Source organism: Diadema antillarum, unplaced genomic scaffold, assembly GCF_040938485.1.
Source record: "Diadema antillarum isolate AM-2024a unplaced genomic scaffold, OU_Dant_1.0 seq00000069_RagTag, whole genome shotgun sequence".
Lineage (NCBI taxonomy): Eukaryota > Metazoa > Echinodermata > Echinoidea > Diadematoida > Diadematidae > Diadema > Diadema antillarum.
In genome coordinates, this window is record NW_027271168.1 from 364,368 (window position 1) to 390,517 (window position 26,150).

A 26,150-nucleotide genomic window follows, 5' to 3' on the forward strand; every position below is an offset into this window, starting at 1 on the left:
TCAAAGAAATGAAGTCTGCGTGTCACGATGCTTTAGTTTGGAGCCAGCAGTTTTTCTCCCACGCTGTCTGGTCGAAATACAACGAAGCGCAATGTCCAGGAGAACATAACCATGACAATGTTATGGGCATGATAATGTCTATGTATGAAGTGATAAAAATTCTGATTACTAGATTGGGATTATTGGGTTTGTAGACTGCTGTAAAGCCTAATTAAGAAGAAAAGAGAGGGAGAAAATCAGATTCAATTTCAGAGCTGACAACCACAAAGTCGCTCTCTCTCCCTCTCTCTCTCTCCCTCAGATATAAACCCAAACCAAACCAAACAACCATGTTTGTAGCAGAGGAACTCTGAGACGTTTAAATAATTATAGTGTAAGTGCTACTGCCAAGGGCTCACATACGATACCTACTGTATTAGATTATTATGCTTTATAACTACAGAACCTCTTCCCATTCGGAAGGAAGGGCAATTTATTGATTGATCAGAGCCAAATTCATAATGGGGTTCAATGTACCACCTCGATAACATGGCGCACCAAACAGGATACGAAGTAGTGGGGGCGTCAAGTTCACCGGCGGGGGCGCCCCAATGACCTGACATTGTATTCATAGATGGAGACGATGTCGTCTGCTAGTGTACACTGCGGGTAGGGCCAGTCTGTAGATACTTACGTACACTTAGTATAGCAAATCTCTCTTGTCAGGGAACACTGTGTTACTCAACAGTTTGAACACAGTTTGTCCGTACATGCATATAATTATGATAATGATTATGGCCTATGATGTGTATATAGATAACAACCACGTACATTCACTAGCTACTTCTTCTTGTTGTTGTTGTCGTTGTTGTTGTTGTTGTTGTTTTTTTTTTTGGGGGGGGGGGGGGAACAGTCCTCAGCGCATTTCACCTTGGCAGGTTTAAATCACTGTGTGTGTTGTAGAAAGTATGAATGGGTCTTTCATGTTTCTATTAAAATTCCCCCAAAGGTCTTCTACAGATGTTAAGTCATTATCAAGGAAGGTTGATTTCTTTCCTTATAAGAGACCGCATTTTTTTTTTTTTTTTGGGGGGGGGGGGGCTGTAATGGATTGCAATGTGCCTTTGTTTGCAGGTACACTATATTAAAAAAATGTAATATCATGCAAAGCAGAAGGTTCTGTGGGAACGGAAGGGTTAAAGCCTGGCGAGAGATAGAGATATGTCTTCGCGCCGTTTTGACAACGGAGCTTGCCGATCCTGGCATACCAGGAAAGGGCACGGGGATGGTGATTCAATGACCTTCGTCTGACTGAGATGAGAAAACCTGTCGACGGATCGGACCAAGATAAAAGAAGGAAGTTGGCGAGAAGAGGGAAGGGGGAGGGGGAGTCGGGTGGGGGGGGGGAGGGGAGGGGTATAGTGGTGTTGTAAAAGTGGAAGACAAGAAACGGATAGTACAGAAGAAGGGCAACCATGTTCATAGTAAGACGAATGTAGACACGTCTCTCTTGGAAGAAGATGACGATATGTCAGTTTCATAACTGACAGTTGATAACTGATTGTCGATTTAATCTATGCACTGTCTATTGCCTTGCTTGCTGTATATAAAGGAAATAGGAAGAACAAGCTACGTCTCCCGTGGAATACTAATTATACTCTCTTTATATATATATATATATATATATATATAAGTAACAAAGCTGCAACAAAGTTCATGCTGTATTCACCAACGGTTTATTTCTTCACACAAAGTGTGAGAGTGTGAAGAAATAAACCGTTGGTGAATACAGCATGAACTTTGTTGCAGCTTTGTTACTTATCTTTTTATCTTGCCAACACGTGGACTACCTTATCAACATATATATATATATATATATATATATATATATATATATATATATATACCCATACATATATATATAGTCTATGGTCATAATATTATGTGTGTGTGTGTGTGTGTATGTGAATTTAGCCAAATTTTGTTAATAATTATCATTTCGAAACTCCGAAGAAATCGTCTGCATATATTCCACGTGTGTTTGGCTCTGTTAGAATGACAGGAGCGGAGAGAGAGAGGAAAAGAAAGAGAGAGAGGGAAGGGGGGGGGGGTAGGATGGAGAGAGGGAGAGTGGAGGGAGGGGGCAGTGGAAGAAAGTAACGAAGCACGAAGAAAAATACAGTGTACGTCTTGGTAGTGACGCCGCCGTCACGTGTCGGTGCATATAAGGAGCATCAAGATCAATGGAACGAAAGGTATCCTTGAGCTGTCGATATATGTCTTTACCAAACTCACACACACACACACACACACACACATACACACACACACACACACACACACACACACACACACACACACACACCCTCTGTCTCTCTCTATGACTTTGTGTCTTGATGCATGCTACGCATGTATGTTTGATGTATATATATGTAAATGTGTAAATATGTAAACATTATACACATACTCATATATGTGTGTTTGTGTGCATTCATGTCTACCTTTTTTTCCTTGTAATTATCTATCACATATACGATCATGACAACGCATTAACACAGTTAGTCTCTCACGTTCAGATTAATTCTGTGCTAAGCACAGTTGAGAACACAGACACCCACGGAATCACCCACGGACGCAAATGGTACGTCGTAATCTATGTACTATTGTTATGGCGTTTCACCAAATCGCAACACAATTAACAATGGACGTATTACGGCGGTCTTCTAAGTACTAAAACTTCAAACAGTACATGTACTGTATTTGAATAGCAGCTATTGGATTTGCTGTTGCGTTTTTGTTGCTGTTGTTGCATACATATTTGTTGCCGGTCCAGGTAAGTTTATAGGCAAACTTTGTGTAAACTTTCATAAGGAAATATTAGTGGTATTACCATGATTACAATGAAAATAGAAAGAAAGAAGAAGTCTATTTCAAGACCTCTTTAAAGACGGTAAACTTCCAGCATAGGTTACAAATGTACCAAATGATGTATAAAATATATCATTGCCACTTCTATGTGACAAATATTGTCGATACCAAATATACCCTTCATGGGTTTGCTTGGTGAAGTGTGTATACAAAATACAAATGTACTCTTAACATTAAAAAAAAAATACTCTTATTGTCTATACATTTCCCAAACCCCTTGACAGTTTCTGTTCTTCTTTTCTTACTTTTGCCTGCTGTATCAATATAGCATCAATAATTATGCGATATTTTTTTTTCTTGGTATGTTAGTTCATTTGCGCGACAATAAAAAAAAATATATATATATCATCATGTTTATGAGGTGAATATATTATTTTGTACTCATGTAATGTTGGCTCAGTCTTTGTCTAATCTCTACCTGTGAATAGTAGAACACATTGAAAGAAACCAAGAAACTTACATAGCCAAACACAAATCGACTTCTGAATTTTTGAATTATTCCTCTCTCTCTCTCTTATGTTTCACCTGAACACAGAATATTATACTGAGTTGTTCGCTGGATGATGAATTAATTAACATGTCATCAGTGATCATTCAGCTCGTCAATCATCAATCAATCAATCAATCAATCAATCAATCAATCAATCAATCAATCAATCAATCAATCAGTCAATCAATCAATCAATCAATCAATCAATCAATCAATCAATCAATCAATCTATCAATCAATCGATTGATCGATTGATCTATCAATTGATCTATGAATTGATCAATCAATCCGCCATTCAATTGCAAATCAATCGATCAATCAGTCAATCAATCAATTATTTATTTACCTATTTATCTGATCAATCAATCAAGTGATGAACCCGCAGACTTACCTATCTCTCCAAGTCCAGAAAAGCGGAACATTTGAGATTCAAAATGACAAGAGATCCAGAGTGATGGTACCTAATTGCATTTTCTTAATGTCTTTATTCCATATCTTTACATTGTGTGTCTTAGCATACTAGTGATTCGGAACATGATTAAATAGTACAAGACTGGACACCTCCTCTCTTTCTTGCTGAGGATTCCCACCTTGTAAAAAAAGGGAAAGTAAACAATGAGTGTATCATCTCCTGAATTTAGATTCAAGTGATTTGCACAACTCACTTAGGACATTTTCGTAACTCCTTCTTTTGCTCCATATTCCTTTCAACAAATTAACGTGTCATTGACAACTCATCAAAAACAGGTGATGATGGAGCAGAGGACTTAGAACTAGCCTTACTCGAAGCACACCACAGCTGTAACTGCCATGATCAAATCTATTAGTTTTCTTATGCAATGTATCCGTGACGGATTCTCCAGACATTCACTGAAACTTCAAACGGTGTTTCATCTAGAAAACTTGTAACAACATTGGATAAATGCTACACATAAATCCCTTATAGGGCGTCTTCTCTTACTCATCTATAGACAACAATTACAAAACATTGATACCTCGGGCTCCGAAAAAGAAAAATCTCTGGCAAGTTCTAGCAATATGCTTTTGTTCAGCATTGCCAGTCGTAGTGTTTAACTTTTGCAGAATTTCAGTACAAGTGAGGTCATAAAACGCGATATTATGGAACGTAATAACGAAGGTTACAAATAATGCAGACGAATCCAATCAAATATCATCTGTGGGACTTAGATAGAGCGAGTGGACATTTCTGAATAACTCTTATCTAATCTTAGACAGAGCAAACACATCGGTGTGAAAATTCTGAAGTTATCGTCACTCGTACATACATGATAATGCGCACGTTCGTTTCATGCGTAGGGAGCAATACTCCGCGAAGTAGTGTGTCTATAGATTATTCGTACTCGGCTATGCGTAGCGAACGTGGGTTAAAAAAAAAGAGAGAGACAATTTTAAGCTCTCGGGTCTTCTCCTGTCGATAGCATAAAAACAGTGTTTGTAAATATGTACACATAGGCGATATCAGTCTTCATAGTCATATTCACAAGTGCGTTAGATGTGGTGTAGCTTCCAACGATTGTTCTTGTGTACACGAATAGGAAAACTGGCAGTACGGCGGGGCACCTCGATAAGTCCTGTCCGTATGGTGCGAGCCGCTTGGATGAAAGCCGAAGAGGAACGGTTCGGCGCTAACATGCCCAGCCCGCTCGGCCTGGCGGGCGAGCACGGAGTCTGACACCTTGATGCCGCGTTCTGCGCGCTCCGTCTCCTTCATGTCTCGCTTGTACTTCATGCGGCGATTCTGGAACCAAATCTTGATCTGTCTCTCAGTGAGATTGAGCGATTTGGCCATTTCCACCCGTCTCGGCCGGCAGAGGTAGCGGTTGAAGTGGAACTCTTTCTCCAGCTCGACCAGCTGGGCGCTGGTGAAGGCTGTACGATTACGCTTTGGGCTGCTTCCTCCATTACCACCACCTCCTCCACCTCCTCCTCCTCCTCCTCCTCCTCCGCCACCGCCACCACTACCACTTCCTCCGCCGCTTCCGACCCCGCCGCCACCGGCGCTGCCTCCTCCGATAGCTCCGTTACCTCCGGTCTCCCGCGCGGCGTCGATGCTGCCGACGAGATTGGGGCTTACCCCGTTGCTGGCTGCCGGATGCCCCGTTGTTCCCCCGTGGACGTTGTTCGGAACACCGGTCGGGTTCTGGCTTGGTAGTGGATGCAGCGGTTTCTTCTTTTCCTCGGATACTGCGACATGAGGATAAAAGAAACGTGCATCCGTAAAGCAATAATGCATTCTAAAATTTTAAACGACAATTGAAATTGCAGGGGAAGTAAAAAAAAAAAGATAATGGTAGAGAAATTGAAATTTGTATGCAAGAGAAGATTAGACATATAAACTGTACGTTATCACAGCATCCTGAACTTACCAAAGTAAATGAGAGAAAATCTCGAAGATAAATACTCACGCAGATGTACATACATACACTCACGAAATAAGCAAAATAGAAAATATAAGTATATAAAGACAATTTTGCACGCAATATTTACAGTAAGAGCCATCTTTCTTTCTTTCTTTCTTTTTTTTAATATCATGTCTTTATCAGGCGACAGACAGAGAGAACTCCCCCGTAACATTGGATACGAGGTGATGAGATGCGGTCCTTATTCGGGCAGCTAAAGCCTATGGAGTTCGGCGCATAGCTATGACCCATCTTCACACATTAAAGTGAGATCGAGATGTGTGCTACAGCATTTGACATTACGACCCGCACCAAAACCACTCTAGCACAAAGTGCCGTCACATGTTACCGATTGTAATGATTCTAACAGTTCTGCTTTTTTTTTTCTCCATGTTTTTTTCTGTTGATATTTTCCCCGGGAACTCGTAACAGCTGATAATTTCAAACATCTATGATATTGTCACATGGGAGTAATATGGATGTTGTAGCCAATGCATCAACGTGCTTAAAGCGTGTTTACATCTTTCTGTTCATGTAAATCGTCATGTCTCTACCTTGTAACCCCAAAGGCAGCAGCCAGCCTATACAACGCGACGACTCAATGTATTATCAAGTAACACATGTATCAACTAATATCTATGTTATTATGTGTTATCCACTATGTATATACCTCGAAGCATAGGAGATTATTTATCATATTGAACGAATGACTATTTCATTGGTAGAAATATTCGCTGTTACATACCATCTGCTTCTATGCTTTCATTCTATCTGATGGGGACGATTTTATTTCCAATACATGTGTTCTATAGAATGCACGCGGTGTGTATCCTGAATCAAAACAACCTTAGATCTATATACCACAGTTTCATCGGCCACTGATGTGGCTGTACCATTTTTGTTTATGACACGAATATGATATCGATGAGAATGATTTGACACACTACTGTGCACATACTTCTGAAGCACATAATCGAATGTAATATCAGAATATTGAGGATCAAAAGGGGCACAAAATAGCTAAACACAGAATGAAAACGATTGAGTGAAGTGAGTGAAGCAGATAATATGCAAAAAATATGAGTTCATGAAATTCTTCCGTCGAGAGGTTCTTATGCAACTGATTGACAAATTGCCCTACATCGACGTCAATAAGCTCTGAATTGATCAGTGTTTTAGTAGTAGCCATGATAAAAAAAAAAAAAAAATATGGGCGGACGTACTCGAACAGGATTCGAACCTACGACCTGATCTGATCTTAGGTTCGAATCCTGCTCGAGTACGTCCGCCCATGATTTTTTATCACGGCTACTACTAAAACACTGATGAATTCAGTGCTTATTTACGTCGATGTAGGGCAATTTGTCAATCAGTTGCAAAAAATATAAGATTTTATACAACATTCAATATACACGCACGCGAAACATTCACAATCTTGTCCGGCAGAAGGGCCTTAAGACTTATGGGCTTGCACCCCTCCCCCCCCAAAAAAAAAAAAAAAAAAAAAAAAATGATTGTCGCATCATATGAACGAGCTTTAAAACTCTGTCGAATTATGTCACAAACAGAAAAAAAAAGATTTTGGGGTGAAACTTCATAATAGGGCCTTTTGCCGGGCAGGCGACGAACAAACCAAGAGAAGAAAAGACCTAAATGTTATGGTAACGTTAACTGGTAATGTAACGTAGAGAAGAGAATACCTACAACGCACAGTTTGGAGTCTACGGGTCTTCCCCGTATTGACACAAGTCTTTCTAGCACGTCAACACGCTATGGCAGATGAGAACGGCACATGATTATCCGTTACATTGCATGATAAACAGCTGCAATGCAACGTCGGTGCAGCTATCTTCAGGAAATTCTCATTCCTCAACGGCAGCTATGGCGAACTATCATTGATATAATGACTGGCGTAGTGTTTTTGTACGAAGTTGCAGATGCACTTATCATTTGCTTATATTGACAATAAATGAAAAAAAAAACCCAAAACCAAACAGATGAAGTATTTTATGAGATAGTTTAACCATTTTCTATAGTTATGAAGCAGAGGCAGTGGAAAGACAAGCAGAGTCGATGTACGGTTTCTTTCATAAAATTAAGAAATTTCTGAGTACGTAAACCCAAACGTGCAGCTAACACGAAAAGGTATGTTTTTCCCCGGAGTGTATGTTCAGCCCAGACTAAACTAATTCAATTTTGATTCTCATTGTTAATCTATAAATGTATGTTACATCCGTTAAACCTATAAGCCTACGGCTTATTTGCACATTCAGACTTTTTGAATGGTTTGAATTATAAGTTTACAGAATCTACAAATATAACACAGTATAACACATCTCAGGTAGTGAGAGAGCCATCGCTGAGATAATAAGAAAACATTATGATGAATGCCAAGATTGATAGATATTAAGTAAAAAGATAGACAGACGAATTAGTACATTCATCAATACAGAAAACAGGCGCGAGCTCTCTGAACGCGGAAAGTTTGAGAAATTTCACGAGGAAAGAGATAGTGTAGCAGCCTAAGTAGTAAAAAATTAGTGGTAAAAGATTTTTGTGATTTAGGTACAGCAATTCCTTCCATGATAATCTTTTTTTTTTCACGAAAGGTGTCCTGTGTTTGTTTGTGTGTGTGTGTGCATTTCTTTTTGCCTTTCTTTTTTATGGCAAATTGCTACTTTTGGTATTTCAGCAATTAGATACTAGTCATTGTCTATGAGTCTATTTTGTATTTGTCATTTAAAAGAACATTTATTGTATTCTTATTCATAGTATTAGTACTTAGATTACAATGTATTGATTTAGTGTAATTATGTGTATTTAAATGTTTATGTGCAACTGCGTTGAAATGATATGAATGAAATGGATTACGCTGGGAAAGAAGGCATTAAAACTGTTTTTCTTTTATTCATTTTTGATTCCAGATAAAGTTTAAAGATAAAATGTGTAATAATTTTGGGACCTCAATGAAGCAGAGAAAAGAGAAAATGAACTTGATCAATTTCTTTGTAATACCTCTCGTTGATCTAAACTTGAGACAATAGCATATAGGTCTCATCTGTGTTGAAAATAAGTAAATGAATAGATAGCTAAATGGCAACAACCTGCATGCCATGAGCAACATGAGCCATGGTGAGCTTTGATTTTTCAGAAGCTGCAACAGTTCACACATTCACGCAATTTACAGTTACAGTAACTCAGAATTTATACATTTTTGTTAGATGAAATTGCAACCACGCACCTTCCCAACTACCGAAATCAACAACAGAAAAATGCATGACGGGAGCTTACAGACTTAACCCCCTGCAAGTGTTTCAAAAAAAAGGAATACAAGAGATTCCTACCAAAAATGTATAGGAAAATAATCATGTATAAAAACACATACAATTGATATCATTTTGTGTTACATTATACATTATCTTATATCATATGATACCATATTATGTTATGTCATGCTATACATGTTACATTATATCATATTACTATTTGTATGTGAAATATATGATATACATACATACACACACACATACACACACACACACACACACACACACATATATATATATATATGTACATTTAGAAATGAATGCGTGTGTGCGTGTGTGTATCATAAGTATGTGAGTAATGTCGAAGCGCTCTCTGTTCTCTTTAATTAACTTGTATGGATGTATTTAGCGTGTCATGTCGGCAACGCAACTAAGTACAGGCAGGCCGCGATGACGGATGGAGCGTTAGCTTTGTATAATGAAGAGAAAATGATTCTATTAATCACCCAGTTGACGCCTGTCTGCCCGCAGGGCCAGCGTAGCGATGCAGGGCGGGTCACACGTGGGTTAGCCGTGGAACAGCGCGTACACACGATGATGTGAAGTAACCCGTATTCAGAATGAAGGGCGTGTCCTTTCGAGTTACACGGTTTACCAATGTGGATAGATAACGATTCAAATTGAACAACGTTTATTCTTCTAAAAACAGACTTTCCTTCGAATTCCATTTGGTCGTCAGCATACTTGTCAAAGAGCTAAAACGATCTTGGAATGAGGGTGAAGAAATAATTTAACAAACAATACATCTTAATCCTTTAGCAGTACTGTTTAACTTTTCAAATCTGTAAAAAAAAAAGATTTTGCAAAATGTTTGACTTTACGTTCGAACATTTAAATATTTGTCCAAATAACATCCGAGAGACAAAGTATGTTGTCATTTTATCGACATAGATTTACAAAAGAAATATTATTTGTCTAAAATTAATTAGATTTGTAAGAAGCTGTGCTTTTCACTGTTCGGGTTCATGATCATGTAATCAACTGGACTTTTTTGATGTTACAGTCAAGACATGTCATATTTCCACTCATCACACATGGATAATCTACATTATGTTCTTCAAACATTTATCTCAAAGATGTTAATAATATATTGTTGCCATGTAGTTAGATTGACTGCCCTGCAAATACACCCTAAGTATATAAATAATATGCTTAACCAAATCTTTTTGTTTACATGAACTCAATCAATTCATTACATGCTATCTTTGAAAATCGATTTGCTTCATATTTCTAGCTGTATATAGGCAAATTTTTCACGTCATAATTTGATCATATTTTTTCTCTGCTTATTCCCCTTACAAATTATCATCATAGAATATTGAGGCACAAAGGAATGTGCCTAAACCAGTCATATTAATCATCTTTTCGTGATAACTACTTTGCAGTTATTTACGTTTGTTTCTCCACTAAAGGGAATTATCCCTGTAGTCGGTTTGAAAAGAAATAAAAGTTAGAGAAATACAGTATTGTACAACATTTTATGGCGTGATGTATTTTTCAAACACTTAAAACTGAAATAATATGATTCATTGCTGAAATTGTTTGTTTGTTTGTTTGATTGACTTATCTTTCTTCCAACATAAGTTCACACAAATCAAGATTCTTTTCAGTATAATACATCACTTTTATCAGTACAATGTATACAGATTACAATAAACATGATTCAAAGAAGGAAATGTGTAGATTAATTCCATTACAAAATATACATCGTATTACCAATTTCCAAATGATTACCTGATAAATTATGCGGAAGAAGGGCTGCCACTATTAGCAGATGCTTGAACACGTGGCAGCCCAGGAAACCTACCAACATAATACATATTTTATTTAGCAGAATGGGAAAATACTACTGAACATTATCATAAGTGCATCATGTTTTAGTGCATCAATACTAAAAAAATAAGGCGAATTGTGATTATGACAACAGGGTGATGATGAGAAAAAAAGAGGTGATAATGACGATGAAAGCGATGGTGGTGATGATAAAGGTAAAGGGGATAAAATGAAATGGTATATGCACAGAAACATTGTGTATATTTGCTGTAGTTTTGAATTTAATTCACAGAAAAACATCTGATCAAACAAAACAAGATCTATATTCAGATTCTATATTCACAGATTGCAGTCTGACAGTAACATAGTTTCAAATCTAGCCTTAAAAGAATACAACGTTTGACATGATTTAACATAATCTGGAAGTGTGTTCCAAAGGTCTGGTCCATTATGTCTTATAGATTTTTGTGCAATTAATAACTTTAGATTTATAAATGAAAATTGTGCCAATTATGAGTGGGATAAGAATGAACAGTATTATTCAGTTTGAAGAACTCGTGAAAAGAGAGTGGGAGTAAATTGTACAAATATTTAAACACAAAAAGCAAACACTGAAACGTATTTGTCGGTTGTATTAGAAAGAACAACGGGGAGATTTAAATCCGTGAATTATAGAAAACAAATAATCAAAAAAAGAAAATGATATTATGTTTATTTACAATCATTGGATTTAATAATTCATCTTCACTTTAATTCCCTTGATTACAAGTGGCTTTATATACATAAAATGTTTAGAATGTACAAACTGGACTGTTTCAGAAATTCCAAATGGTTGGATATTGCGTATTATTAAAGCTACTGGTATTATTACTTAATGTCACTGCTTATAAAATTTTATAACATCGTCTTGTTATGGCCGAAAAGAAATGTTAAAAGAACATTATTAGTTGTTAAAAAGCACATTTGTTTATTGATAAGGAACATGAAGGAGTGTCAAAGCTCATCACATTATTTTCACACAATTTCGAGAGATCGTGATGGTTACAATTTCAACTACAGTAAGTGTGTAATTATTGAAACATGGCTGATGGTGCACTTACACCTCCATTCGAATGAAACGATCTGGGAAAATTGAACGCGAAATCACTGTAATGTAAAATTAACACACACAAGAGACTGGATGTGATGGAGTGGATGGATTCTATACACAGATGTGAGGAAGAATATTAAATATTAAAAAAATGTAACTCCTTCAACTTTGTATTTCCTCATTGACATTGGCAATCTTGAAGAGTGTGATGCAAAGCAAAACGAACAAAGCCTTGGAGAAACTGGGGGATACATTTCTATGATTGGACGGGCGACCTGGCACAGTCTTCTATATAATTACTGGTTTGGGATTAAAAATAAATGCAGCCTTGGAGAGTGGCAAGACATGGTGATATTAACATACGAAGGGATCACGTTTCCCTAAGACTGCTCCTTCCTGTATGCCATGTGTGATTTCGATCAGGTGGATGATGAGAGTTTCTTTTTTTCTCTTCTTTTTTTCTCGAACCTTCCAGCTACTGAAGGATGGGGTGCTGGCCAGGGCAAGCCAAAAAAAAAAGTTTCGCAGAAAATGAGAAATGACAATAATGATTTGTTTATGGGGGCGAGTTCGCATGGAACTCATATAGCTGTATAATGACGAGGTATAGATGGTGTATAGGGCCGTATACACTGGGTTTGTCTACATTTTAGTATTAATATGTGCACATTACATGAATACACACAATACATGCATGCATTTGCATGTGTATTATGGATATAGCTCAGATTTGTTCATGATGTTATCATTGCGATCGACATTGTAAATGTCTCCATAGGCGAAATGACCAAAAGTCTCAGAAAATAATAATGGTTAACGCACGTCATTTTCTTCCAACCAAAGCATCTCGACAAACTGTGCTTTTTAGTGGGTCCCCCCCCTCTCCAGCTCCATTTCCCCCAATCATTTGTCACTCAGATGTTTCACTTCTTTGGCCCTCATCAAAAGTATAAAGTACCCTGCTTTTTTGATCACTTATATCGATATCTCTTTCCCTTGATCTACATTATGCGTGTGTGCTATGGATTATGCTGAAATGGGAAAAAAAAAAAAAAACATGAACTTAAACTTGAACATGATGCTGTCGCCTTTAATTACTACAGGGCAGAATTCTCGCTGTCTTGTTGTTATATAATTATATTCGTGTGTGTGTGTGTGTGTGTGTGTGTATGTGGGAAAGAGAGAGCGTGTGGGTTGGTGTGGGTGTGCGGGTTTGACTTACTTCTCATGTGCATCAGGATACATTTTGAAGATACAAATGAAATTGATTAAATATTAATAGATAAACTAAATGCCTGTCAATTGGGTACCGATTGGGACAGAAAGCCTATAGCGTTATACATACATGTAGGGAAAAGGTTAAGTTACCTAACAACGCACGATTTGAATTACATAAAGAGTGTTTGTGCGCGCATAGGGATAAATGTATTGTATTGTATTGTATTGTTACGAAACAAGTATACGTCCCTACCTTTTCCTCGGGCCGGCCATCTTTTCAAGCTATGCTTACAATGGCGGCCCTTTGCATAATCGCTCCATAATTATAATTGTTGTTGTAATCCCCGCTGCAAAGACATGCATACTGTATATTGTATCATTAATTTCCTTTTATATCCTTGTTTATGCAAGTCAAACGACTCTGTTTTGAATTTATTTTGTATATTTCCCACATGTTTATGATGTGCCTTATGTATATTGATTTGCTGATTGATTTATTGATTTGCAGAAAATAAAGTATCTATTAAACAAATGTAAGGGAAATGTACGATAAAGCCTTTTTCTCTGTATTTCCGTTTGGGACTTTCTCTTCTCGCCCTCCCCCACTTCCCAGCAATTTCTCTCCCACCCCTCCTTCATCCCCCCCCCCCCCCTCTTCCAATGTTTTTGCCACTTTTCGCTTTGTTGAATGCGAGGAAGGTATAAGTCAGGCGTGAAGCTACACACACACGCACACACGCGCGCTCACACACACACACACACACACACGAGTATGTCTCTGTCGGCTGCAGCGTGGCCTACGTGACTAAGTTCATTGTCGCACGCACTCTGGACGGGTGTAGAAACCGTGCAATGTGCGCAGTCCGACTCCAATATTTCGTTGAGGAGTTCAGATGTATCTTGGCTATAACTCGCTGCACATAATTACGGGAAAAGGTATTGAGGCAGAGCAGAGGCGCCATTGCGAGAACATGCATGACATGATATTTAAAGGTAGAAACGAATCCGATGTGCTTTTTTGTTATCTATTTCCTGGTTTCTAACAATGTAAAGTTAATCACCCTATTCCAGTTTGATATAAAGAAATAGTTAACACGTCGCAAAAACATTTCATATTACATCCTTAAGTTCAAATGAGATCCTAATCACTTCAAGAATGATACAATAGGTGTGCCTATAATCTGAAAACTATAGGAATGTATTGCCGTTGGCGAATGTTGGTAGACAAACCATTGCTTCTGCTAATTGAGGTAGAAGCTTGTTTTTTGATGAAGATATCAACCTGCCACCGCAATATATGAAAAGACACATGCCAGTTATATGATAGCGATATAACAACTTGCTTTAAAAATAAAAGCTTGATGGTTAATTGACAAGGTCTCCTCGAGTTATTATCGTCAACTGTGATGAGCTTGATTTTAGTCTTTGATATAGCATATTCGGAATTTGCAGATGTTTTTTTTTTTTACAGATCAAATTAGCTTTAGCTGTTATAGACATCCGTTGTCATGCTATTGGATCTGATACTTATGTTCAAGTTGTTTTCATGCTGGTTTGAATTCGCTAATGCATCAGTTGATTACTTGTTATAGTTTCACATTTTAATATTCAAGGTACAGCATATTTCAATAAGGCATCCTCCTTTCCTGAAAGGAAATAACAAGAACAAGAACAACAACAACAACAACAACAACAAAAACTCACTTATAATCATCTTCCTTTTCCCTTGGTTTATTTCAAAGATTTTTGATTTGGATGATGTGACACACTAGGGTATTATTTGTCAAGATGTGAAACAAATAAAGCTATGAAATAAAGTAAAGACAAACCGCCCTCTATTGTCTTAAGTCAATCATTCGGTTTTCAGTTTTTACCATGAATCTCTTGTGAAATGGGCACCACCATACGTCTGACTGATTCATACTGCCATGGACAAAATTTCTTTTTCGAAATACCCCATAATTTTTGCAACTGAGGGCCAATTCCTTTCAATAAGGTGACAAAACATGATTGAAGATAAATGAGACAATGAATTAACAAAACTTCAATTCTTTTGCCCTACTACTTTGGATTATTACAAAGAGTTATCCTTCTCGCCCTCTCTTCAGGCGATCTAAACATCAGGGCTTGTATACTGTCTGTCACTGCAAATCTCTAGCAGACGAAATCTGGCGGCTAACGACGATTTGATGAGCTTTTTCGGGTTGATTGGAAAAGGTCAAGTGCATGCATTTTCCACGAGAACTCAACGCGACTGGGTTCAATTTAAGCGATTTTCTCCTAAATCAGGAGCGAATGTGTTGCGGATTAAGACGCTGGCTCATCGCACTCGAGCTATAGAGAATATCGGTCTAGACGAACTTAAAGGGGTTAGTCAAGCTTAACAACGTCAATATCCCTGACAATTACATTGTATAAGATGATAGTGTTTTCAAAATTTTGTGATTGTGATTGTGATTGTGTGTGTGTTGTGTGTTTTTTAATTGCTTATACTAATGTCTTCTTTGATTTGATTTTGTAATGAGTATTCATGACATTATAGTTTCGCTATTGACTGCGATCTATGCGTTGGGAAATTAATATTTCTGTCAATCTGTACTTTGAAATCTTAAGTCAATACCAGCTAACACATTTTTGTTTTGTTCTTTCTTTCTCAATGGGGATGGGGGTTGACGAAAAGGGGGAATTGGCAAATCCCACTGAAAGTCAGTTGTTTGTTTTCTTATACCGCGTATATGCAATCATGGGTCATTTAATTCGTCTGTTATGGTTCCATCTAAGAACTCACAGTAATCTCATTTATTTTCCTTTATGTTACTGCCAACATATCCCAGAGTCATGATTGTAGACTCGATTCTTAAACTGTATAACATAAATGAAGAACGACTCGTGCGGTGCGAACTCTGATGAAATGCGAATCGATTTCGAAATTGTCGTCGTTTACGCTAAAATTACGTCATGCTAAGCTGATATGCTTTAATGAAATAAATGAAAATGATCTGAGTCTTTTGTACATTTTTTCTTCTTCTCACTCTTCCCTTCTCTCCCCCACCTCTCTCCCTCCCTCTCTCTCTCTCTCTCTCTCTCTCTCTCTCTCTCTCTCTTTCACCACTGTTTGCATTAAAAGCATAGCACTGTCGTTTGTGTGATTCCTCTACTAAAATTGTCTCACTGAGAATGTGAGAGACTTTGCGTACCCTTATTGCCCTGGCCTGTTCAATTTTGGGTATAAACATTATAGAATAACAAATAAATTTTCCATCAAAACTATACGTTAAAATGCTCAAATCTTATGGTAGTCGATTGTGTATCATCTTTTTGACTCTATAGTAAATATCAGTGAAAGTCATAATGCGAGACTAAAAATTGCACTCCACGTGCACAACAAGCACAAAACACACTAGACATTAGCTCACAACGCTAACACAATAGAACACAGGGTAGGCGTCTGTAGACCATACCTTAGTTTACCGAGAGAATTAGCAGACACTGACATGAAAACAAACAAACAAGAGAAACAAACAAACAAACAAACAGACAAACAGGCATATAAAAGCAGAACGCGACTAAAACAGGGAGGTGGGAAGAGACAAGAGCATCAAACTAGCCATGGTATTTTGCTTTCCATAATTGAGCACCTTTTGGGTCCCCCCTCTCCTACAAGCCCCAGGAAAAAAAAAAACTGCAGTTGAGCGTGATGTAAAGGTGTCTCGCTGATACTTAATGCACACCTCTTATCATGTACGTCCTCCAAACGTCCGATTCCCGGTGGCTGAATAGCATGATATCATCAGACAAAGTGTTCCTCCATACACACCTCTTCTTTCGTCGGCAATAGCCAAAATGAACCGGCTTCGGAAACATTTTGGTATACATTGACGGATTTTTCCTCCCCTTCCCCTCCCCAATGTAATAGGGAGAAGAGAATGTCGTGTATTGATAGTCGCTCGATCTACTTAGCAAGCAATAAAGTAACTCAATAAAGCTCCCACACACCCACGTAAAAATACGCCATCTCCCTTTCTCTCTCTCCCTTTTTTTTTTCTCTGTGTGAGTGTATATGTGTGTGTCTCTCTCTTTCCCTGAGTCTCTCCTTCTTTCGCTCTTTCTCAAGCTACTGCAACGCACAAGGGGAAAAAATACACTGAGTGGCATTCCGTCTGCATGTTTAGTGTATTCCTGGTTCCTTCCATATAAATACACCTTGCTGCTTCCACACGAGGACACCATGACCCCTGAAGTCAAGTGTCTCTGTTCTACGGTCCCTCTGCAGGGCCTCGACATATGTGTGATTGCTCCTGATGAGTTCGACAGATCGTCCCTCGTTCATTGCCAGAATATGCAGTTGGTTCTTTTTTTTCCTCCCCTCCTCCCTTCATGTATCCTTCAAAATGCCCACTACACCCCCTCCCCAATCTCCCCGTTGATTCTGTCTGTTTCTAACCCGACGCCAAATGAATTAAAGCTACTTTTTAGTTCTGCAAAGTGCTCGGGGAAGGACCGACCCCGATTGGATGTGAATGGGATTCTGTTCATTTTTTTTTTCTCATATTATTTCTCTTACTGATCTTTTCGAGTCAGAATTCTTAAAGTTGCTGTGACGAATTGACACGTTAAAATATGTACACACACACACACACACACACACACACACACAAACGCTAACACACTGACAAACAAAACAAAACAAAACAAAACCCTGAGACACCGATGGACGTACCTCAACAAAACTGAAGCATTCCGCTCCGATGACACATTTCCCTCCACTTCCATGGCTAAATATTCAAGCAGCGTACGTTGAACAATGCATCTCTGCTTATCCCATCATCGATCCGGGCACGCATTTATGTCTCTCTCTCTCTCATTCTCTCTCTCTCTCTCCTTAATATATATATATACATGTATATATATTATATATATATATATATATATATATATATATATATATATATATATATATATATATATATATATAAACATATCATGCGTGGTGTGTGTGTGAGAGAGTGTGTGTGTGAATATGTCTGCAAACTGAGTGTTCTTAAATTGAATTTAATGATAAAAACATGGACTTCTTTGTCAAGAGTAGCCTCTTCAGTGTTACCACTGCTCTACAAGAGGGCCCTTCCAGTATTATCATCATAGCATTGTAGCCAACTATACACATACGTTGAGAGAGACGTGGTGAATAAAAATCTCTTGTCTGAGGACGTATAGGCACTAGATGGGATTCGAACTCTGCATGGTCCTCCGACTGTACATCAGTATCCTTATCCACTACGCCACGGTGGCCCCACCTTCTCGTAATATTTTCAGAAAGTATAATAAATGTCATTATAACAACGAATGAACGTCTAAAAGAATGGTAAGAATTAACCATGCAGCACACAAACGACGACCTAACATATACATCAGAATGAAGAGGAAGGGGGGTGGGGGAGGGAAAGTTGGGGTACGGGGAGAGTGATAGAGAGCTATGTCTATTTGATGCAAATGAAGATGTAGCGAGATGCGGTGGTAAATGAAATACAGCACGCGCGCATTCCTTGTGATCACGTACACGTGGTGGCTGTCAGCGCTATGACATAGTAGGAGAGGAACCTGAGAGACATAGACTACGATTCCGAGTAGTGTATAGTTTACATATAAAGTAATACATGATGCAAGACATATAATATGTATCGTATATCTGATATCATGCAATATATTACATACACACAACAAAAAAGTAACTCCCCGTAATAAAAATAATGAAACTTTTGAGCGATAAGGTTTGAAGCATAATAATTTGCAGGGGGATTTCTACACGTACATTGACAAACTTATGTATGGAAATAAGAGTGATCCGTTAAGTCATGCATGAGTGAACGCGTATTAAAAAACAATGGTCACTTTTCAAAAGTCGAAGCAATTTACGAGGGTCTGTGAAACATTCTCTTCCGTGGGTGTATTTTTCTGTTGTTTCATCATCCATTTTCGATCTTCTCACGCCATGTTTGCAATAATTTTAGCGTTTCTTGCCCCATCTTGACTGGACGCTAACTCAATGACAATGCAGCTACTTTTTTTTTAATGTTTACAGAGCATGAACTGTAACATTGTTTCAGTTAGCAAAAATATCTGATGTCAAATATTTCAATAAACTAATTTTGCAGTTAAAGGAGGATTGAACGTATACATTACCCCTAAATGAATTTGAACGAGGTATACAATATAATAACTTCAAAGACACACATTAAAATAATTATTATCATAATAACAATTATGAAGATATGCCAATTGATTTTGTTAAAACAAATCATACAAAATTCAAATCGTTAAGCTGTCATTACATTGTCTAAATTTCCTTTATATTCTCTGCTAATAAAGTAAAAACTAAAACTTTTCACAAGGGCTGATATGAGACAAAAGAATACTTGCCTGAAGAGATGATCATTCTACCTGCCTAATGAAAGTGCATTTATGAAAGGTCAATCTACGGCTACCCCACCCCCAGAAAAATCTGACACTGTTATTCTAATTCAGAAGAATATAGGTCTACTTGGAGGGAGCAGTGTTTTGAATGTAGCTGCTGAAAAGTTCAATTTCACTTTATCATCTAGTAGGATTGAAAAGGAAATCTTTCTGCAAAATCTAGGCTCTTTATAAGCTTTTTAAACATGGTAAAAAAATAACTTGAATATAAATGAAGAATTGAATTTATTGCATGCGCGCTTCAAAAGCAAAAACACAATCTTAATATTTTGCCAGAGTTGTTTTGTCAATGCTTAATGAAACTAAGGTCACATTTCATTCCAGATCATTTTTAGACTTGATCTTTAGAGGCAGTGATATTTTGAACCCTGAAATTATAAAATTTCAGGGTTCAAAGTAACTTTGAATGTGCAGAATGACTTGAAATGATAGCGAAATAAATGTACAGAACCTGTGGATAACTTAATATTTCGGCTAAAAGCGAAGCATTAACAATTAAACGCAAAGAAATAAAAAATCAATATAAACTCCAACATGAGAAAGAAATCGATTCTTTAAGATGAAAATGATGATTAGGATAAATATAAGTAAATATTTTGTACTAAGCACATGAGGAATGTTCAATCTGCGAAGCATGAAACACGATTGTCAAACTCTTATGTAAATCAAAGACACAAATAAAACTGTAATCTAAAAGGATTTACTGTTTGGACAAAGAGGTAACAAAAGATCTTTTTTTTTCAAACTATAAAGAAGGATAGTTTTATCAAACAATCACACTTCAACAAGCGTGCCTTTATCGAACGCTGAGGGCGCCGAGTCTATAGCTACAAATCTTTCCTTCAGAAATCGCTCAACTATGTGACATATGTGGCAAAATCGATTCTTTTTCATTGTACACTACTTTTGTTTTTGTTTTTGTTTACAGTTTGGGATTATATTAAAATTCCTATGTTGATATCAAATTTAGAGTGCAACTTTTAAACTAAACCTTTATGAACATGAAAAAGTCTGGAAATACATTGTTTCTATTCTAATAATTGTTATCTCCTGTGTTATTTTTATTGTATGTCTATGTAGGCCTATACGTGTTTTTTTTTGCGCACCGTGATGTCCACGTATTTTAATATCAGTGCTTCTTTCCAGTAAAATACTAAAGAAATATCTGCCTGTTCTTCATGGATTTCTATATTTTGTGGTGCTGATGGATATTTGACTGATTTGAAGAAAAAAACTGTTTCTCGAACTGTGAAAAAGCAGAAATGCAATTCATCAAGTCTGTGATAGCGTGTCGATAATGTTATCACATAGTATAATTATAATTATTTCTTTTTTTGTGTTTTCTCATTCGTAAACAGGGAAAGAAATCATTAATCTGAAAATGTGACTGCGCGATGTAATTTCAACTTTGGCAGAGTTTAGGAAAGAAAAAGTGTCACGGCAAATTCAGAAAGTCAAGAATGTTGTCAGGCGACGCGAATGATCTATTACCATTGCTGTCCACAGTGGCTTAGTTGATAACATTCTGAACCTAAAGAAGGTTCTTGATTTTAACCGGGCGTGCATTCATTCTCTACCTATATAATGTTACTCTTAATCCACGTGTATAAATGATTAGGTAATTATTATATGGCTTTCTTGTTATACCCTACCTATGATAACCGCTGACCTACAACACCTTGTACACACAATACAAACATGAGCACGACAACACGATTATAATTCAAGGAGTATTGATTTCTTTTTCGATGATGGTATTTTAAACACCATGAGTTTTCCAATGATGTATAATTTGCCTAAATCTATTTCTATAACCTCGCACAGAAACGGCGTGAAAGCCGGCTATAAGCTGAATATGACTTAAAAACTCCCCCTTCAAACTGGCTTTGAAGCTTCGCCTATGTAGCAATGCCAAAGGAAAATTTTGCACCCAAATGTTATAGCCTATTTCAATGCCTTAAAAGAACATGTCTCGTATCTGAAACATCATTTCATGTCATGACATGACATTCTTGATTATTGAATAATCTTCTCTTCTCCTCTTCTTAGCTTTTTACATCATTAAAATCACCTTTTTAATATTATTCTAGGTTTTCGGGATTCCAGCTTTATAAAAATAGAGAGGTGAAATGGCGCGCTATAATTCCTGGCAATGTAGTATCAATAAATTACTGGCTCCAACCGAAAGAGTGCAAATTGATTTTTCATTTATTAACTTAAATTCAACCGATAATACGATGAATTTTGGTATCTATCATGAATCATGCTTCATTCTTGTTTCGAGGTGAGATCTTAATGCAATTTAATAGCATAAGATCAATTTTGCTGACATTGCTTCTTGTCATCAAATTTTTAGGTGTACACGAAATGAATTATATGAACACATGTATCATTTTGATTAGGATTGAATTATTTCGTGGTATCATATCATCTTCTTTTCCTACTTTATAGTCACCATAATCATCTTAGATAGCTTACATAATTTATACCAGTTTGTCGTTGTTTCTCAAATAAAGATAGCATGTCTTTGCAATAATTGTAAGAGAGGGTGTGGTTGAATTTTCGTAATTGCAGAACAAGTAATAACATAACTGAGAAAAAAACGAGCGCATCCACGCTTTGTACGTTATTGCTGTAATATTCAAATTACTTTTGTGTTATTTGCAATAAAGTTCAACTGATTTAGTAAAAAACAAAGAAACTACCCATGCATTTTTGTTGACTGTCTAGAAGCGCATTGTTGCTGGATAATTTTGATGGATGTTAAGGTTGTGTGCGTGTTTGTGTGTGTACGTATTTGTAGAATCACTTAGAAATGTTAAACATGTCGAATATGCTGCTTATCAAAATATCTGCAACACTTTAAACTTGTACTACACGTTTCACTGTTTTCCTGCTTAAGTTTGCTGTAGTTGCTAACATGATATTATCAGAGATAGTTCTGTGATTTTCGTGTTTGAAAATGTTGGAATACAAGAACTTTCAGAATAGATGCAGATGAAGAAATTTCAGTATAGATGGTTATTAGGATTCATTTTTTAATGGCGCCAGTACAGATCTAGTGTCTAAAGCTTCATAGATGCATCTAAACTAGCACAACTTCAAATGCCACAGAAAGTGCGATTCATTTGTTATAAATGCTGTTTTGAAGCTGTCACATTTTGTAGTAAAAATCGCAACCATCACACTCGGCATGGATTTCGTTCTCTTTATACCTACCACATTCTGGCTGTTTCTTCTGTCTTGCGTTTTGCCTCGACTCAACCATCCAGGGATAAATAGTCTTTGGAACTTGACCGTTTACAGCAGCTGTTCTACAGTTCACCATACCGGCACACACATCTTGCTCAGCACACGAGTTTCCTCCACCACCTCCACCTGCACTCCCGCCACCACCGCCTCCTCCTCCTCCTCCACCGCCGCCGCCACTACCTGCTCCGCCGGAGCTTGCCCTGTCCGGACTTCCTCCTGGTCCGTAAAGTCCTCCAGCCTCGACCGCTTCTCGAGGGTCTAATCCGTGGTAGCCACCAGCATTTCCGGCCCCTTGGCCCTGGTCGTGGAAGAAGTATTGCTGGTGGTGATGGTGGCCCGCGCTGCTCCCGTAGGCGTACCCATTCGCTGGCCCATTGTGGCTCCCGAAATACTCCGTCCCGTAAATCGCCGGCGCGCGTTCGTAGTATTCCACTGCCTGCATCGCCGTGAAAGCTCCGATGTCAGTGCAGTGAACAATTTATTTCAATCTGGCTCCAAGTTGACACCATGATCCCCGGAAAGAGATGCAAGTATGAGGAGGAGAAGAGAGAGAGAGAGAGCAAGAAGGAAAGAATAGGCGATGTCGCTTTTGGCAGCACCGATCACGTGACAGTTGCCCACCAATAGTAGGGCGTGACTGTTGAGAGTGTGAACGACTGGAGTCGAACAGAAACGTGTTTGGTATTTGCATCTGAAGGTGAGGACGATTTTCTCCCCTCTCCTTCACTCTCTCTCCCCTCTACCCCCCTCTCTCCTCTCTCTCTCTCTCTAACTTGAACGTCGAAACTCATCTATGAAAGGGAAAGTCAAAGAGTGAAGTAGGGTGTGGAAAGGGGGAAAGCTTAGCACGACTCGACCTTGGTAAATAGAGGACGAACCACTGTAACAAGTTGTTGCGAATTTTGTGCGCAGAGTCGTGACAAATTTTCGGGGCCCTGTACATCATCTGTCCGCGGTTAGGTCGTATTTCTCCATGTTCAGACGATAACTGGTATTCCCGCCCGTTGTTTGTCTGCGATGATATCGACCAAGAACTGACGTTACCATGGCGGACAAGTAATAGAGACATTTATCCTGCTTTTTTGTCGCCTCACTGTTATCGAAATCTAATCATCCCTTGTGATACATCACGCTGCAATACGTCTTAAATCTACTTTAGCGTCGGATTGAATCCGATTTGTGAACCCTTGAAGACTGGGCATGTGTTCATAAACGTTATTTTTCCTGAAAGTTTAAGTAGTCACTCTTCAAAATACTTTTCCCCACTCCAGCAAAATCTGCTTAGAATATTGACATTTAATTATCAACCCTCGAAAACACTGAAACTGAATCCACACATTGCAAACTATGACACTGCATTTTCTGCACTTGTTGTTGTAGTTGTTGTTGCATTACGCAGAACAAATGTGAAGTACTTTTCTCTAATAGTCAAAGTCCTGTCAAGTCTTGGAGAAAAACAAAAACCCCACAAATCACAACTCTCAAAAATACTACGAAGATTCATGAAGAACACAATATTCAGTATCAATGCATTTTTTGGAATATGATAATTGTCACTTGCATTGTTTTCTCATAAATATTTCCCTCGAAAATTATGTACTGTTAGCATCAGTAAAGCATCATCCCAAATGTCAGCCCAGAGACAGCGATTGAGGTTATGAATATGAATTTAAATCAAGTCTTTATTATTAGTCTGATCGTATTTTTCGACTACTTACTGGCATCTTCGAGACCCCCCCATTTTTTTTTTAAATTTGCCGAGCACACGTGTATAGGGTTTTTACATTCACGTGATCTTAACCTAGGGCAAGAAATAGACATGCTCGTCTTCAAACAGGGCTCAAAAACTGACTCCCCTTGAAAAGAAAAAAAATATTGCCCAAGTCATTTGAAATTTCTTTCCTGAAGAGTGTGAAAAGCGGCACCAGAAAAATTGGGAGTTTTCATTCATTTTCTTTTTTTTTTTAATATCATTCATTTCTGATTTCTTACAACGTACAATCACAGTATAACATTAACATACACATAGTTTTTTAAATGCAACAGAAATGCAACATTTTGATAAAGGGAAATATAATGAACGGAAACACAATTATTTACTATGACTCACTGAACTATTTCATAGTCATTTCCTAAAGTCCTGTACGCTGACGGTGGAGTAGTAAAGCTATTGACACTGGCGCCATTTGGCTAATCAAGCGATCCACAATTCACGATGTACTCAGTTCGGCTAATCTGCACAAATTCCATGTCAATGTCAACAATTAGTACTTATTCAATTACGAATCATAATAATTGACAAAGCGCAAACAATGTCAGGAAAACTTAGTATATAAACACTATCGATGACATTTTACATATTGAATTAAATACGTTATGCACATCTATATCTAGCGAGCTATCTATCTATTCAAAACTATCGACGTGTATTTACACACTAAATTATCGTATGCACATCTATCTATCTTTCTATTTACCTCTTTATCTCTGTCTCTCCCCCTCTTTCTCTTTATATAAATTGTTCATATTTGTGTGTGCGTGTGTGTGTGTGTGTGTGTGTGTTCTTGTGTATGTATATTAAGATTTACATGTTTTCATACATTTGTTTTTCTATTTTGCTTTGCAAATGACTCCACCTTTTTCGGTTAAACTGATCCTGTTGAGAATTTCATCTCACCAGGCCAGAAAATGAGCCGCGGGCGACAGTAGGCAGAGCTGGCGGCTACCAGACAGGCCGGTGCCTCCAACAAGATTCCGCCGTGGTCTCTCCGGAGTTCTCCACCGACCAAACGGATCAAACTCCTGGCTCCACCGACACCAAAGGAAGAAATATCTACAGAGAGATTGATATAGAGAAAGAAGAAAAAACAAGAACAAAAAACAAACAAAAATGGGTTAAAAAAAACCCTTCCCTTCCTCCCCCTCCCCTCTCCATCTTTAGGTACCAACTCCCTTGATACACTTTGCCACATTGTGGGCTAAAAATTGCCTGCTAATCGCACGCAAGAATGATCATACCGGAAGATACTGTGAACGACACAAAAACTTGGAAAAGCGAAAAGAAGTCTCCCAATAGCTGACCACTTTATGGAAGGGAAAGTTCAGCTGACTAATACACACCTATACATATAGTTAAAGTGTTGTTGCCAGTCATTGAAGGGAATTGTCACGTTAACATATGCATGCATACATGTATACAT

The 26,150-nt window shown here is 37.8% G+C and overlaps 1 protein-coding gene across 1 annotated transcript; it reads right to left on the reverse strand.

Annotated features, from left to right (window-relative positions):
* Positions 1–4,211: 4,211 nt before the first annotated feature.
* LOC139725922 (uncharacterized) lies at positions 4,212–23,398 on the reverse strand. The gene is made up of 3 exons (XM_071637003.1): positions 23,116–23,398; positions 22,918–23,076; positions 4,212–5,602 (listed from the first exon to the last, which is right to left on the reverse strand). The coding sequence occupies exons 1-3, from the start codon at positions 23,390–23,392 to the stop codon at positions 4,896–4,898; spliced, it is 1,143 nt and encodes a 380-aa protein (XP_071493104.1). The 5' UTR covers positions 23,393–23,398; the 3' UTR covers positions 4,212–4,895.
* Positions 23,399–26,150: the final 2,752 nt, after the last annotated feature.